Here is a 15,040-nt window from a genome sequence, read left to right on the forward strand (position 1 = left end):
TTTGCACTCAAATAAACTTATTTTTTCATTCAATTTACCTACAAGAATTAACAATTGTCAAAAGGAACAAAAACAGAACTCTCTGAGCTTTCTTTGATGGTCTTAGATTTCTTTCTACATGGCTTGCGCTGACTTCCAACACCTTTAAGAACCCACGTTACCTGTTTTCCAGACACGGTAATGCTAACAAGTCAAAGCAGACAAAGGACTGCTGCAGGACAGAGGAGAAAAACTTAAGAAGAGGCAGGAGCCTTTTTGCCAAGAGGGCACAAGGCCCTAAAGCACACCAAGATTCCCACAGAGTCACTTCAGTGGAAGAGGAAGGGCAATTGGAAACACGGTTTCAGGAAAAGTGCTATCCAAAATAATTCTTTGGAATCATCTTTTTTTTTTTTCCCATTATTTATTTATTTATTTATTGCAGAGGCAGAGTAATTGCCTAGGACATTGTGGTTTTTTTTCTCCATATTTAAAAAGGAACTTTTTAAAAATAATGTGGAAAAATAGGCAAAACAAAAAATTTACCTTTTTTTTTTAACCATTTTAGAGGACATCCCAATTGTACGTCTCCAAACCCTTTCTCACCCTGCCAAGCTGAAACTCTGCAAATCTACCTTTAGATTTAAATGTACACAAGTGGCTGTGATCTGACCCCTGAGATTTGAGGGGATGTCAGGAAAAGGAGAATTTCCCAGATGGCGTTCATCATGCTTACCGATACAGGTCATCTTGGCCATATCCAAGTGGTACCCGTCAAAGCAGTCACAGGTGTAGCCTTCCTGGACCCGCACACAACGCCCGTTTTCACAGCCATTGAGGATGCCACATTCCTCAGCCTGCAACTCTTCAAAGCTATTTAAAAACCCTGGAAAGGACAAGTGGGAGTCAAGTTAGCAATCTTCAACCTCCTGCACAGCTTTTTAAAACCATATTAGGTTAATACGGAACATATCCATTTACAATATTAAGCATAAAATAGTTAAAATTCACTGTATGTTGTACAGACATCTTGACTTCAGATGGTCTATATTACCATCACATAAAATGAGAAAATAAAAGCAAAAACCAGACGCTTAATTATTACAAGCTTTTATGCCAAATCCCTTCATCTCGGGAGGGCAAGGGTCAGAATAATCGGGATGGAACCAGTAAATAAGGCGCCTATCCGAGTTCAGTAGTTCAAGACCAGAGAAAAGCCAGGGTGGTCTTGCCAATGCAAAGTATGTCAGCTCTGACTTTAGAATGAGCCTTACATAAAAGGGCTCTCAGGGGAACAAAGGACAGACAGTAAAGGGAGCTCAAAGCATCCTGATAAATGAGAAAGTACATCACACTTGTGCTTAGAAAACCGAAAGTCCTCTCTATGGCCCTTCCACCCTCACCATGCCCAATCTCATTTGATCTCAGAAGCTAAGCAGGGTTGGGCATGGTTAGTACAAGGATGTGGGGAAAAAAAATTCTTTTTTTGTGAAAGCTACTCCTTTGATTTTCTTAATAGTTATTTTCAAAGCAATTTAGAGCTAATACCTAGAGTTTAAGTAAGCACTGTGACTGCTAATCTATTTGCAGAGATGAAAGTTGTAAATATAAATCCATGATGCTGTCATGTTATCCTTTCATCTCCTTTCTGCTATCCAGCTGCACCACAAATAAGCACCAAGGAAACCAAAAATACAGCTGTTCCTCCAAGCTGGTCTGTGAAGTAATTCCCCTGTGGAACTGCAGGGGGCAGCAAACTATCATTGCTTATGCAGGCCCTAAAGATTTAACTCAAATTTTAAACATTGAGTAATACTCCATGATAGGCCCATTTAAGAATGTTAAAAAGAAAAATATTACAGGCCATAAAGAATATGAGAGCAGATACCCAAAGCCAGCTAGAGAAATACCGAGTTAAGAAATTAAAGTTTCAAACAAAAATATTTACAAATTCCATGAATTCCAAGTAAAAATCATTTTCTTTTTAGAGCTAGTAAAATGTCTTTTATTACAGAAATTAAAATTGGAAACTCCCATTGTTTGTCCAGCAGACTTTCTGAAATACTGCTTTCGGTTCTAGAGAAGTCCACAGACTGTAGTCCCAGGTCCAAATCTCATTCTGTATCTATTTTTGTAAATAAACACAGCAGCTTTTGTGATACTCTCGCAGAAGGGAAGAGCTACCCCAAGGAACATACTTCTGCAAAGCCTCAACGCTGCACTAGCTGGTCTTTAACCGGAAAAAGCTTGCTGACCTCTGACTAAGAAGCTCTAGTTTTAGCAACACTGGTCTAACCGAAGGTCACAGGGGAGGCAGACCATACAGGTGAAGAGAAGCCTCTTCCCCTCCACTCCAAGATGCACCATGCCCGTAGGATCATTCCTGCAGCAAGACCAACAGCCCTAGCTGTGGCTCAGAAAACTGGCTGGGAAGGGGAGATCTTTCCTTGGAACTTGTAAGACATTTAAAGGTCATTCCAGAGCCAAAGCTTGGAGGTCTTGGAACTGCATCTCAACTTGTTATGTTGCTAGATAGGAAACCGATAAGACACCAACATGTTTATTTCTTAACATTTGCAGTGAATTAAAGAGTTTTAAATCAATGTCAGTATTACAATGAGGTACATAAACTAGAACATTTCAACATAAAAATGTCGGGAATTTGAACTATAGTGTGATAGAGGCTCTATCCACAAACCATGGGACTATACTTAAGCTGTTCTTTCTAGACTTAGGGACAAGCTGGGCTTTCAATCTTAATGTTTCTCCTTTTTTACAAAGTATGTGTATCTAAGTTTTACATGCACAGCCTCTGAGTGACGCAAGAACCTAGAGTAAAAATTAAGATGCTCATGGTTATATCTGTCTTCCGTTTTTTTTTTTTTTTTAACATTCATTTATTTATTTGAAACTCAGAATTATGCAGAAAGAGGGAGGGGTTTCCCATGTGGGTGCAGGGGCTCAAGGACTTGGGCCATCTTCTGCTTTCCCAGGCCATAGCAGAGAACTGGATCAGAAGTGGAGCACTCGGGACTCAAACCAGTGCCCATATGGGATGCTGGCACTGCAGGTGGAGGCTTTACCAGCTATGCCACAGCGCTGTCCCCCCCCCCTCTATTTGTGAGCTCATTCAGGCCCAAAGCAGTGCATGGTTAGGTGCCAAGGAAAAGGAATCGTGCTGCTATCATGCTACTAATGGTGTCGGAAGTCAGGAGAGCAGTTACCTTTGGAGAGACATGGGAAAGGACACCAGGGGCCTTCTGGAAACTGGTAATGTTCATGACCCGGCCAGGGGCTGCAGAGCTGGGTGCTGACCCATCTGGCTGCAGTCACAGATTGTGATTTTCATGTACAAGTGTATGTCAGAAAGCTCATGGAAAATGGAATTAAAAGTTAACATGCATCGACCATGAACTTTCTGAGGTCCCCTTGTACATTTAAAAGCATTTGTAATTCTTTGTGATGATCAATACACTGGTACCCTTAAAAAATCTTTTTGACTTTGAATTGAAACAGTTCCTAAACGCACCCACCAAGCTCTAGTTGCTCTAGAGTGAGTTCCTATGCAGTGAGCACTGTGCACAGGTGACAGGACTCACAGAAAAGGCTTCGTGTACAGTGTTAACCCAGCAATACCGCTCAAGTCCTAACCCCCAACTCCTAGCTCCACAGCGACTCTGTGTCTTAACATGGTACAATGACAAGTGGGGCGCTAACAAGACTCCTGGAATCCACATTTCTCTATTCCTGTTCTTGACAACTTGCTGTCTATGAATATATCACCTATTCTTTCAGACTTGGGTTTGTGACTATGTATTTGGAAGTTCTGATTTCTGCCATTAAAAAGTGAGCTTGTACGTGGGGAGGCTTGCTCACACAGGATGCTCTGGTCACACACCGGGGGACAGTGACCTCCAAAAGGCAAACACTACTTGTGCACTTGGACACGCGCTCACCTTCCCCCATGAAAGCTCTGCGCATAGATCCAGGACAATCCAGCACACACTATTTCTTACTTAATCGCCTTGTGAGTATATGTGCAAGAGCGCAAGGTTTGTTTGTTGTTGTTGTTTACAGGCAGAGTGGACAGTGAGAGAGAGACAGAGAGAAAGGTCTTCCTTTGCCGTTGGTTCACCCTCCAATGGCCGCCACGGCTGGTGCGCTGCGGCCAGCGCACCACACTGATCTGAAGCCAGGAGCCAGGTGCTTCTCCTGGTCTCCCATGGGGTGCAGGGCCCAAGCACCTGGGCCATCCTCCACTGCACTCCCGGGCCACAGCTGAGAGCTGACCTGCAAGAGGGGCAACCGGGACAGAATCCGGCGCCCTGACCGGGACTAGAACCTGGTGTGCTGGTGCCGCTAGGGGGAGGATTAGCCTAGTGAGCCATGGCTCCGGCAGAGCGCAAGTTTTTTTAAAACACTCATCTTGTTAGAGTTAATGTCTGTCACTTCCTTGAATCAAAAAAAAAAAAAAAAAAAAAAAAAGGCGGCTTCCAAGCAAACCTTGGCCCTGGAAGTAGACCACCACTGAGAGAACAAAATAGATGATTTTGCTATGGAAATTACGACAATAAGATCATTTTCTTTAAGAGAAGTAAACATAGACGCGGCCCACCAGCAAGATGAACCACGGAATCTGTGGCTGTCAGACTAGAGCATATGGAAGAACTACCCATGCAGCTTGAAAAATAGACTTTCTTAACAGCAGGTCTGGGCTGTGGCCCAAAAATCTGCACTGCTAACAGATTCCCAGGAATCACATGTATCTTTCATCACAATTCACGAGTTTGCTTACGGTCCTGAACGAAGTAGGGGTCAGCTTCGGGAGTGTACTGTTCACTGAAGTCAACCAGGGCGTCTCGTCCGTATGGCCGCCGGCGTCCTGCCACTGGGATGTTACACAGCTGGGCGTAGTCATCTACGAAGCAAACAGTGACCAACATGAGACCCCATCCCTGCTTGGCAGCTCCTGGGGGAACCATTCGCAGCTCAGAGCAAAGGGGGATCCGCTAGGGCACAGTCTCATACCAGCCTCCACCTCCCATGCACCACTGCATGTGGACTGTGTCTAAAGATTTTTCTTGAATTTGAGATGGCCAGAGAGAGGGAGCATTCACCCACTGACTCACTCCCCAAATGCCTGCAACGGGCGTGGACCAGGCTGAAGCTGGGAGATGGGAACTCCGTCCAGGCTCCCCATATGGCATGTTAACCTGCTTCATCAAACACCCACCCCAAAGACCAAAACCCGTAGCTAACTACTGACAGAACGTGAAGGAATGGGAAAAATGAGCCAGGTCTTTGGGAAGAACAGCTTTACTCAAACCCATCTGATGGGTTTGAATAAAGGTATCATTAAAGACACGTTTAAGGTATAAAAGTTACTCTACGGGCAGGGACGTCTCCACTCACTAGAGAGGAAACTATAGACTTCTGGTGTCCAAAAATGACCTGATACTGAGCGAGGATGCAGCTCTGTAGGCTGCATGAGCTGTTGGCCACTCTGAGGATGTTTCAAAACGTGTCCACGTTTCGCAGCAGATGCATATGTGGGAGTAAAACCGATTTTGCACCCAAGTCAACTTTTCTTTTAGTTCTATTTTCCAAACTTTTTGGAGACCCTTTCTGTTGTAAACTCATATTCCTACATGTCCCTTATGAACAGCATTACGGCAATGTTGATTACAAAATAAAGATGGTGTCGTAGTGGCTGTAACAGCAGCTAACAGTTGCAGCAGGCTCACCGCATGTTAGGTATTGCTCTAAGCATAGAACACACATTATTCACTCAAATACTGACACTACCTTATGAAAGGGCTGTTCTAGGATCTTCAGTTTACTGATGTGGAAACAAAAGCACAGAGATGTGGCAGGGCCAGATCTGTGGTCATTACTGGAACACCATACCGCACGCTCTTAACATTCTATATCTCCCACAACCGTCCTCCTTCCTTTGAAACTCTTAAATATTAGTTTGAGAAAGTGCATCCATTTGCTGGTTCAGGTTCACTCCCTGAATGCTCATACTGGGTTAGGCCATGACGCATCTGGGAACTCAACCCAGGTCTTCCCTGGAGGTGGCAGGAAGCCCCTGCCTCCTAGGGTCTTGCATTAGCAGGTAGCTGGACTCAGGAGCTAGAATCAGGAACTGCAGTGTGGGATGTGGCTATCTTGACTGCTAGGCTCAGTGCCTGTCCCTCCACTGGCATCCCTGTCCTCTGCTTCTCTGAACCCCAGCTAGACTCACCTGGTTATTTCTCGAGGCCACGTTCCCAGCCCAGGCTGGGTCAGCTCCACGGCCATCTGCCTTCTGAAATCCCTGCAGTCCTCACGGGCTGCACTCAGCACATGGATGTCCATGTATTGTAGGCTTACAAAGCTTTCCAGCAATTATGAGCCAGGCTCTTGCCTACATTTAGAAGTAGTCATCTAGGGAGGAAAGCTGGAGCAAGCACAGCTTCATGTTCTCTACATGTGTATCACAGCACATAGCCTGTTCAGATATGTCCATGGGTGGTGGAAACTCCGGGGCTCCCTGGACAGCCCCAGATCAGGCAAGACCAAGCTCTCGGGGCGGTCTCACAGGCAGCAGCCCCCTGGCCTGGAGAGGCCCTGTATTCTCATAATCAGAACAGCGCCTAGGCAATCATGGGAGTGCGGAAGGCTCTCTTTCCCCCACTCCTACTCACAGGACTTGAGGAACGAGGGTGAGTGTCCACGTGCGCTCACGTGCATGTACGCACACACACAAACACACAAAACTGCACAAAGAAAGTGTCAGGCAAGAGAAGACCTTGAACCACTAGATAGCGAAGGAGCCCGGCTGCCCCTTCCTAAAATTCTCCTTACGTGGAGGCCTTCCAGGACCATCTAGGCCTCAGACGTCCCAGCACTTTAGTGTGAAACCATTAATTTCATTTAGGAAAGAGCTGAACCTGGAAAAAGACCCTTGCCTCAAGAAAAAAAATACAACTTCAAACAGAACCCAAATGGTTGTCAGTTCTGCTTAAAGTTTGAGAAAGAAGACTGAAGATCTCCCTGTGAGAGTGAGATTGCTGAAATATTTACAAGTTTCAAGAGCTGAGGTCATCTTTTCTCATGACTTTTTATATGCATTTGTCGTACATCTGAGAGGGAGACTTGTTCAGTATTTTATATCCAAGCAACAGTTGTGATCAAAAATGAATATCAAAGATGAATTAATTCATGGGCTTACTTTGTAGAACTAAACCCAGGGTGGCTGCGCATCCTCCTTGGGACAGCTGTTAGGGACAACTGAAGTCCCAGGGATGTTGAGTGACACACTCAAGGCCTGGCCAGGGCTGCCTGGGGCTCAATCCATGCTTGTCCCCTTGAACCATGCCTCCCCTCCACAGAGCCACAAGATAGCCTCAACGCACAAAGCTCTCACCACTGGGCAAAGGCCAAAGGCAAGGCCGAGTGTGAGAGAGAAAGGAGAAGCAGCAAATTCCTGGGGAAAAAGTGACACTTGAACTGAAACTAGGTGACAAGGAATTACCTTACAGGAAAAGATATTCTGGATTAATTTTCAAAAGCACTTTTCCAAGGACATTGAGAAAGGAAACTACATTGTGTCTGGGTTGCTGAGGGGCAGAGCAGAGGAATGGGCAGCCAGCACCTCTAGGCCTTGCCACATCTTCTCTCCCCTCTTCAGATCCCAGAATTTCTGTTTTTCTACCTCCCTTTCTCCACTACACTAACATTCCAAGCTCCCAGACAGTTTGGTCAGTTATCAAAACATCATTTCTGCATTATATGTACTCTCCTTTGTACTTGAAGATGTGCTGTGGTCCCATCAACACCAGGACATGTATTTTGAGTTATTTTTCTGGGAGCATGGATGGGTCTGTCCTAATCCATCCATGCTGCGCCTCCCGCTGCGCACATCTGCTCTGATGCTTGGCCAGGGTCAAGGGTGCAGTGAGCATGGAGTAATGGAAAGAACGTGGACTTGGGAGGCAGAAGCTGGAGCCCAAGCCCTCACTGCACCACTTTCCAGCTTAGCAATTTTGGACAAGCCTCAGTTTCCACATCTGTCGCATGGGCATAGAAAGTCTTCTCCATCTACCTGTGCATTAATGATACACACAAAATGAGGTTCTGTTGTGGAGCTGCTCACAAATATTGGAGTACCAAGAAAATGGAGGTTACAGGTTTCTCTTGTAGGTTAAATCACAGTTTCTGCTGAACATCTGGAAATCAATATTTTTGAAGACAGTATTGGAAGGAAGGCAGATATAAGTTTTAACATGAACAGACCCTGAAGGTGTTTATCAAGTGGGCAAAGAATGGTGGGATAAGATGACTAGTGGTCTCCAGGTGTTTTTAAGTTTTGCTTCAACATTATTTGCTTCAATATTATTTGTTTTTAAATGGATGGAGGCAACTCTAGCTCAGTAAATAGAGAAGAATGTCTTCATGGAGTCCATCTCCAACAAGACATAAAAATTGTTGGCTGCCTTGGCAAATTCAGTGACAAACTGGTCAGTGATTAAGGCCGAACAAGAGCATATTTTAACACTAGACCAGGACTCAATGGATAGGGAAAAGCTGAATGTTCACGGCTGCATCGATCAGAAGAGTCTTGAGTGGAGGGTAGGTTTCCAGAAGTGTGTTTCACCACCTTTTGCGGGGACCAGTGGGAATATACAAAATATTCCCATGAGTCTTGGGCAAGGTGTGCTCTCCAGGATCCTCTGAGCAGTCCAACCAGAAACCACGCTAGCTTGGAGGTGCCGGGCTTCGGGTACCGCTAGTCATTGCTACAGTCCAGTTTCGGGGCCAGCAGTGTATCGTGGTTGGCCGAGGGTACAGAGCCCAAGAAGAGCAAGTTCCTGATCTAGTTCCACATCTTCCCCCCGAGAATCTCCTGGCTGCCGCTTCATTCAGTTAAATGTGTAGTGATGAACACGTATTTTCTCTCCCTGGAGCCTTTTTCTTTCGCCAAAACACTTTACTTATTGGATCAACAAAAATGTATCACCTGGTTGTCTGGGGCTTGGTGCAGAGGAAGAGTTTTGCTAGCAGGCCTATCCTGGGAGGCATACTTTGAGAAGCAATAGCATGTCTGAGCTTCCATACAATGCGTCTGTAAAGGATCTAGCCAGACACAAATGTGAAATGAATCGGAAATGGAAATATTCACACCAAGTCCCTCCCCGCACCCGCTGCATTCCCCACCTCCCCAAACACAAATGCTTAGCTGTTGATCAAAGCTACGAGAGGCATGGGATGGCGAGGGGGCGGGGAGAGGACCCACCGTCACTAAGTGGTCTAAACGAGATCCATGCCACCGATCACACCAATTTCCTGCCATGGCAGATTCCTGGGACAGATGGTGCTGCTTTGATTTTTGTTTTAAATTGGAAAAAAAAAAAAAAAGTTACCCCCTGGAGCCAAAGGGTCTGGGGCCCCTGCTGTCAGCAACAATGGGAAGCACATGACTGTATCCTGGCAGGAAATCTCCATTCTTGATGACAGACACATCTGCGGGGCTGGTCTGGACAGTCGCATGTCACAATGCCACTCTGGCATGTGGGGAACCGGGAGGTGAAGGTTTAGTAGTGACTGAGGCAGCTTAGAGACAGCTGCTTTCAGAGATGAAGAGGCTGTATTTCATTTTCCATCAGGGCTGGGAAGTCATTTCGAACCGTATGTACAAAAGAACCAAGGACCGATTCTTAGGAAGAAAAAAAATGGGCCATGTTGGACTCAAATTTCTAGACCAGGTATTTTCTTGCTCATTCAACCACCTCATCACCTGATGAGCATGTCTGGGGAACACACAAGTAGGGAAGGGAAGCATGGAGGGAATGAGTAGGCACTTTTAACTGAGATTATCAAAAACTATGAAATTTTTAAAACATTGGGTATTGCCAGGACATTCCAACTAGCGCTGGCAAAGGAAGTGAAAGTAATACTCCGCTCAGTATTGTTACAACACAGTGGAGCTGGACATCAGCTTGGGGATCTGTCTACTTTGGTCTTTTAAAAAGAAAAAACATTTACCCACGGTCCCTGGTGAACAGGCAGTAGCAGTGCTTTCCTGAAATCACAATGTACAGTGTTGCGACAAGAACTCCACTGAGAAAGGACCTGGAGGCAAAAGGCATGGGTTCTAGTCCTGGGCTCTTCCCTTGCTCATTCTTTGGTCTGGACACGTGTCTCTGAGCTTCAGTTTCTCTATTGAATGGGGTCAGGTACTCTTTGTTTTGGTTGTATTAAAAGTGATGAGGCCGGCGCCGTGGCTCAATAGGCTAATCCTCCACCTTGCGGCGCCGGCACACCGGGTTCTAGTCCCGGTCGGGGCGCCGGATTCTGTCCCGGTTGCCCCTCTTCCAGGCCAGCTCTCTGCTATGGCCAGGGAGTGCAGTGGAGGATGGCCCAGGTGCTTGGGCCCTGCACCCCATGGGAGACCAGGAAAAGCACCTGGCTCCTGGCTCCTGCCATCGGATCAGCGCGGTGCGCCGGCTGCAGCGGCGGCCATTGGAGGGTGAACCAACGGCAAAGGAAGACCTTTCTCTCTCTGTCTCTCTCTCTCACTGTCCACTCTGCCTGTCAAAAATAAAAATAAATTAAAAAAAAAAAAAAAAGTGATGCGTTAGCGGTTTCATCCAGGGACATGTTAATTTGGCCTCGGGTTGTATGAATGAATGAGAATGGATTTTGGACAGGGTGGGCTTTGCGGGGAGAGGAAGGATGTCAAGAATGAGAGTGCCCTGGGGACCACAGAATCACCAGCTCAGGTCAGCCAGGAAGACCAGGGGAAGTTTCACTTTGCCCACCTCACTGCAGACCCTCGCCTCCAATCAGGAACAGAGCAGGGGCGAGGGCAACTCCAGGAGTCACAGGTGTGAACAGCGCATAAGGAAGTACTAGGTGAACTAGAGAACCGTGCAGCACTGGCTGCTGTGCGTCCCTGTGTAGAACAACTGAAAAGAACGCTGGCTGATGTGACCGCCGAGCTCCCGGGTGCTGGGCAGGAAAGTACTTTTTGGCATACGCTGTGTGTAACTTGTCAGATCCACCTTTGAGATAACTGCACTTAGCTCCTTTTGTTTCCAATAAGAAAACTGAGCATAACTTGCCCAGGGTCAGGTGAGGGATTTGAACCCAAAGTGGTTTATCTGCCACACCACGTTCTTTCAACCCTACAGCTGCCCTTCTGGAACCTGAATTAAAAATGATAATGTTTAATACACTCCCTGGACCTCGGGCATCTGGGAAGTATGTGGCCCAGCAATGAGCATTTGTGACTGCAATTCCAGGGAGAGTAATAACCGCGAGTGTTGATGAGCTCAGCCCCGCCAGGGTCAGCTCTGTCATTAGCAGGATTTGTGTTTATTGAATGTGCTCGATTTATTAGGTGAAAGAGATCAAATTGCTGAATGTTCAATTAAATGGTACTTGTCGAGGACAGGGAAGTAATGAAGTCTAAAGTCTTGGCAGGGTTTATCTTCTGTGGGACTCCTATAAATATTAATGCTCTACAGAAACTCATGGCCAGAGACCAATCCGGTTCTCTCCTCCCCCACCCTGCACCTCATGCTACCCTTTGAAGTTCAGTTACACCCGGCATTTCCCATCAGAATGCTGCTTATTCTGCCAGACCCACTGAAGAGATCTGTTGGGTACAAATGTCAAAAAAAACGGAAGATCTCTGGTTTCACAAATGTAGACCCTTGTACTAGTGTTAAGTTAGGCCACACAGGAAAGTCTTTAATCATGATTGACAATTTAGGATTTTCCTAGTAAGGACTGCAAGAAAAAAGGACTCTGCATTTCTAAGGATCCAGGGCTTGGGAAACATGATCGTTTTTAGACAGCTCATGGAGGTGTGGGCATTGAGCCTAACCCTTAAGGTGCCTGAGTTTGACACTGAGCTCCAGCTCCTCACCCCAGCTGCCTGTTAATGGAGACCCTGGGAGGCAGTGGTGATGGCTCCAGTGGTTTGGTTCCTGCCACCCACGTGGCGAACCGGAATTGAATTTCCAGCTGTTGGCTTCAACCCTTTGTAGGCATTTAGGGGAATGAACTGCTGGATGGGACTCTGTCTCACAAATATATATAAAATTGGTAAAGTTGGGATTTGGTGAAAAATGGAGTTAAAAAGTTCATTTTTATGCAAAAAATCTTGAAATCCATGCACATGAAGGGTCTTTGAAAAGTTAATGAAGAATGTGTATTATGAAAAATATGCATGAATTCAAGTTTTTGCACAAAAATCTTAATTTTACTTTTTCATGAACTTTTTGGAAGCACTCTCGTATATCATTAGGTCTTATATGCAAGCAATCTCAGAAGAAATTTAAAATGTGGTACCTCTAATATCTGATAAGACTGAACAATACAACGAAATCAAATAGGAAAATTCAAGGTGTTAATTTGCAGCTGTAAGGAAAGATACCCTGCTTTTTGATTATCACTCAAAAGGTACAATCTGAGAAGGCAACAATTTGGAAAAATACATATTATACACAGAGAAAAAAATGAAGTGATCTCCTTTCATCTTTTTTTCATTAACCCAGTAAGAGTTACTTTAAAATACAGGTATACATGTGCGTAAGAAATGTTGTATCACACTATAATCATACTAAACACCATTGAAGTGTTCATTTTATGTTATGTGAATTTTACCCCCTCCCCAGACCAGAAAAAAAAATAAAGAAAAAATGCAGGAGAAAATTTAAAAGCTCATGTATATTATGTATTAAATGAACATAATGGAAAAAATATTCCTGGACTTCAAAAATCTTTTGCAGTAAAATAAAATCTTTGAATTCTATTTTCCCACAAAATTCATAAAGTTCCCTTGTATGAAGTCTGGAATTGATCTAACCTTTATATTTTTTACTGGTAAAGTAAGGAAATGGGCCTAGATCATCCCTAAGGTCTTTGCTAAGTCTGCATATTGTATGATTTAAAAAGAAAACATTCTTAATATTACTTGTGACTGTAATATGAGGTAATGACCACTAGATGGCAGTGGGACCTTCTGGTGGTGCCCAGTGCCCACCTGGATGTTTCCAGAATGACAGATAAACATCGGATTTAACAAAAGCAAGCACCGTCAGTATAACCTCCTTATGTTGCTTTTGACCCCCAAGGGAGAAGGGTTTAGAGAAATCTAACGATCAAGTCAGAATAAATTTTCTTTTTCTAGAAATAACTTAAAATGTCAGGATATAGATTTTAAAGTATACTACAGTGCTTGAAAAAAGTTCAAGGAAAACATTACTTTGGTGTTAAAAATTTTGAAAGCAATGCAATTTTTTTCCTAATTTGCAAGCTCAAAAATTTGAAGGCTCCTCATGATTTCAGCAATTTTGCACCGAAACTTCTGATTGATTCCATTTTCCATTAGTTTTTGGAGCTCCTCACATTTTAACCTTGCTTATTAAGTTTGCAGCAAAATATTCTAAAATATGTTCAATTCTGATTAATATTCAGGAAACCAAGATAATGAAATAACAGATATCTCTGTATCATTATTTGAAGAGTAAGTTCTAGGTCCTTAATGTAATACTAAAATATAATAAAATGCTAAAATACCAAAATACCATTAAAGAGTACTATTCATAAAAATGTATTCCACTCAATAATAGCAAGACATCACTGTAAAGCAGAAAACAGATCCATCTTGAGGTTCTCTGGTTCTGTTTTAGGATTTCTTCCTATCTTGCTGTTGATCATGATCTAAGATGACTCTCCTCCCACCTTCCCTCCTGGATCTGTTCACAATGAGACACTCCACCAGAAGTTAAGAGCAGCCTTTCTCAGGGACTCAAATGACCACATTAACATTATGCCCCAGGGTTGAGCAGTGCACACCCAGCACAGTGGTTCACAACACCTCTGCCTGACTCCGAGACTTGAAACTCAGAAGGAAGCATAGAGAAAGCTTCATTGTGTGGGGAGCCCTCCCAATGAGCTAATTTTCTGCAATGGCTTATTTCTAAAAGCACTGGTTATTACCTTCCTAGCTTCCACTACCTACCGACAGATGCAAACACAAAAACCTGGTTGTTTTCTAGCAACTTGCTGCGGGACAGCAGATAAACTGAAGTCACTCCCCTGCCTGGCTCGGGCGGAGAGATCCATATTTAAAAGACATAGGCAGTCGGCAACTTCGTTGTAGCCATAGTTGCCTTACAAAGTGACTTAAGAAGAGACCAAAATAAATACATCATTGCTGGAATTCCAAACCTCCAACACAGAGCAGGGCCTTCAACAACTGTATACAGTGATTTTACCAGAGTCCCATTCACAGTTCATTTTTCTTAGAATCCACTTCAGCTAGTCCTAACATCAAATTGGAAAAAAAAGAAAATTTTATTTTAAATATGTGGAAGTAAAATGTCCACTAAAAGGCAAACCATAAAGTACAAGACTACACTGAAAGAGAAAATTAAATGCTCACGCATGCTCTGACTAAACTGCTTAGACCTCTACTCTAGAGATACATTAGATGGCTTATGAATTCAAAGTGTTGCTTTTAGTAATCAAGTTGTTTTACCTGCACACCTTACTTTTTCTACTTTGGCACTTAGAGTCTAAGAGGCCTTTGATAAGATGATAATCTTAATGAAATTTGTTCTCTTTCCAAAGCAACGAAGCAAAGCCAAAGACTTTCCTAGAATTTTCATGTAATAGAGCTTAGGAAAATCAGCAAGTATAAAGTGGACATTCGAGAGCAGGTGTTTAGCCTAGGGACATCTGCCTCCCACACTGGAGTACCTGGGCTGGACACACGGTTCTGGCTCCTGACCCCAGCAGTCTGTTAACGTAGACCCTGGAAGGCAGCAGTGATGGCTCAAGTCATCGGTCCTCCCTTGCCCACTGGGGGACCTAGGTTGAATTCCCAACTCTTCTTGGCTTTGGCCCACCCCTATCCAGGACAATTTGGGCATCTGGCTTGAGTTGGGGCATTACCCGGTGGATGAGAGCTCTTTCTGCCTCTCTAAGTATCTTCAAAACACCACACAACTAATACTCCAAAGTCCAAGTGCATGAAAACTGAACTTGCAGAACTCCCCTCCCG

The 15,040-nt window shown here is 44.4% G+C and overlaps 1 protein-coding gene across 15 annotated transcripts in view; it reads right to left on the reverse strand.

The window, feature by feature from the left end:
* The window catches only part of LTBP1 (latent transforming growth factor beta binding protein 1), a 445,461-nt gene that overhangs the window by 1,369 nt on the left and 429,052 nt on the right, over positions 1–15,040 (reverse strand). For all 15 annotated transcript variants that reach the window (XM_008254559.4, XM_070069261.1, XM_070069260.1 and 12 more), the window contains 2 exons: positions 4,775–4,897; positions 716–865 (listed from right to left, as the gene is read on the reverse strand). In XM_008254559.4, the coding sequence (XP_008252781.3) occupies positions 716–865; positions 4,775–4,897 (273 nt within the window). The remainder of the gene's footprint in view (positions 1–715; positions 866–4,774; positions 4,898–15,040) is intronic.

This window comes from Oryctolagus cuniculus, chromosome 2 (genome assembly GCF_964237555.1).
Source record: "Oryctolagus cuniculus chromosome 2, mOryCun1.1, whole genome shotgun sequence".
NCBI lineage: Eukaryota > Metazoa > Chordata > Mammalia > Lagomorpha > Leporidae > Oryctolagus > Oryctolagus cuniculus.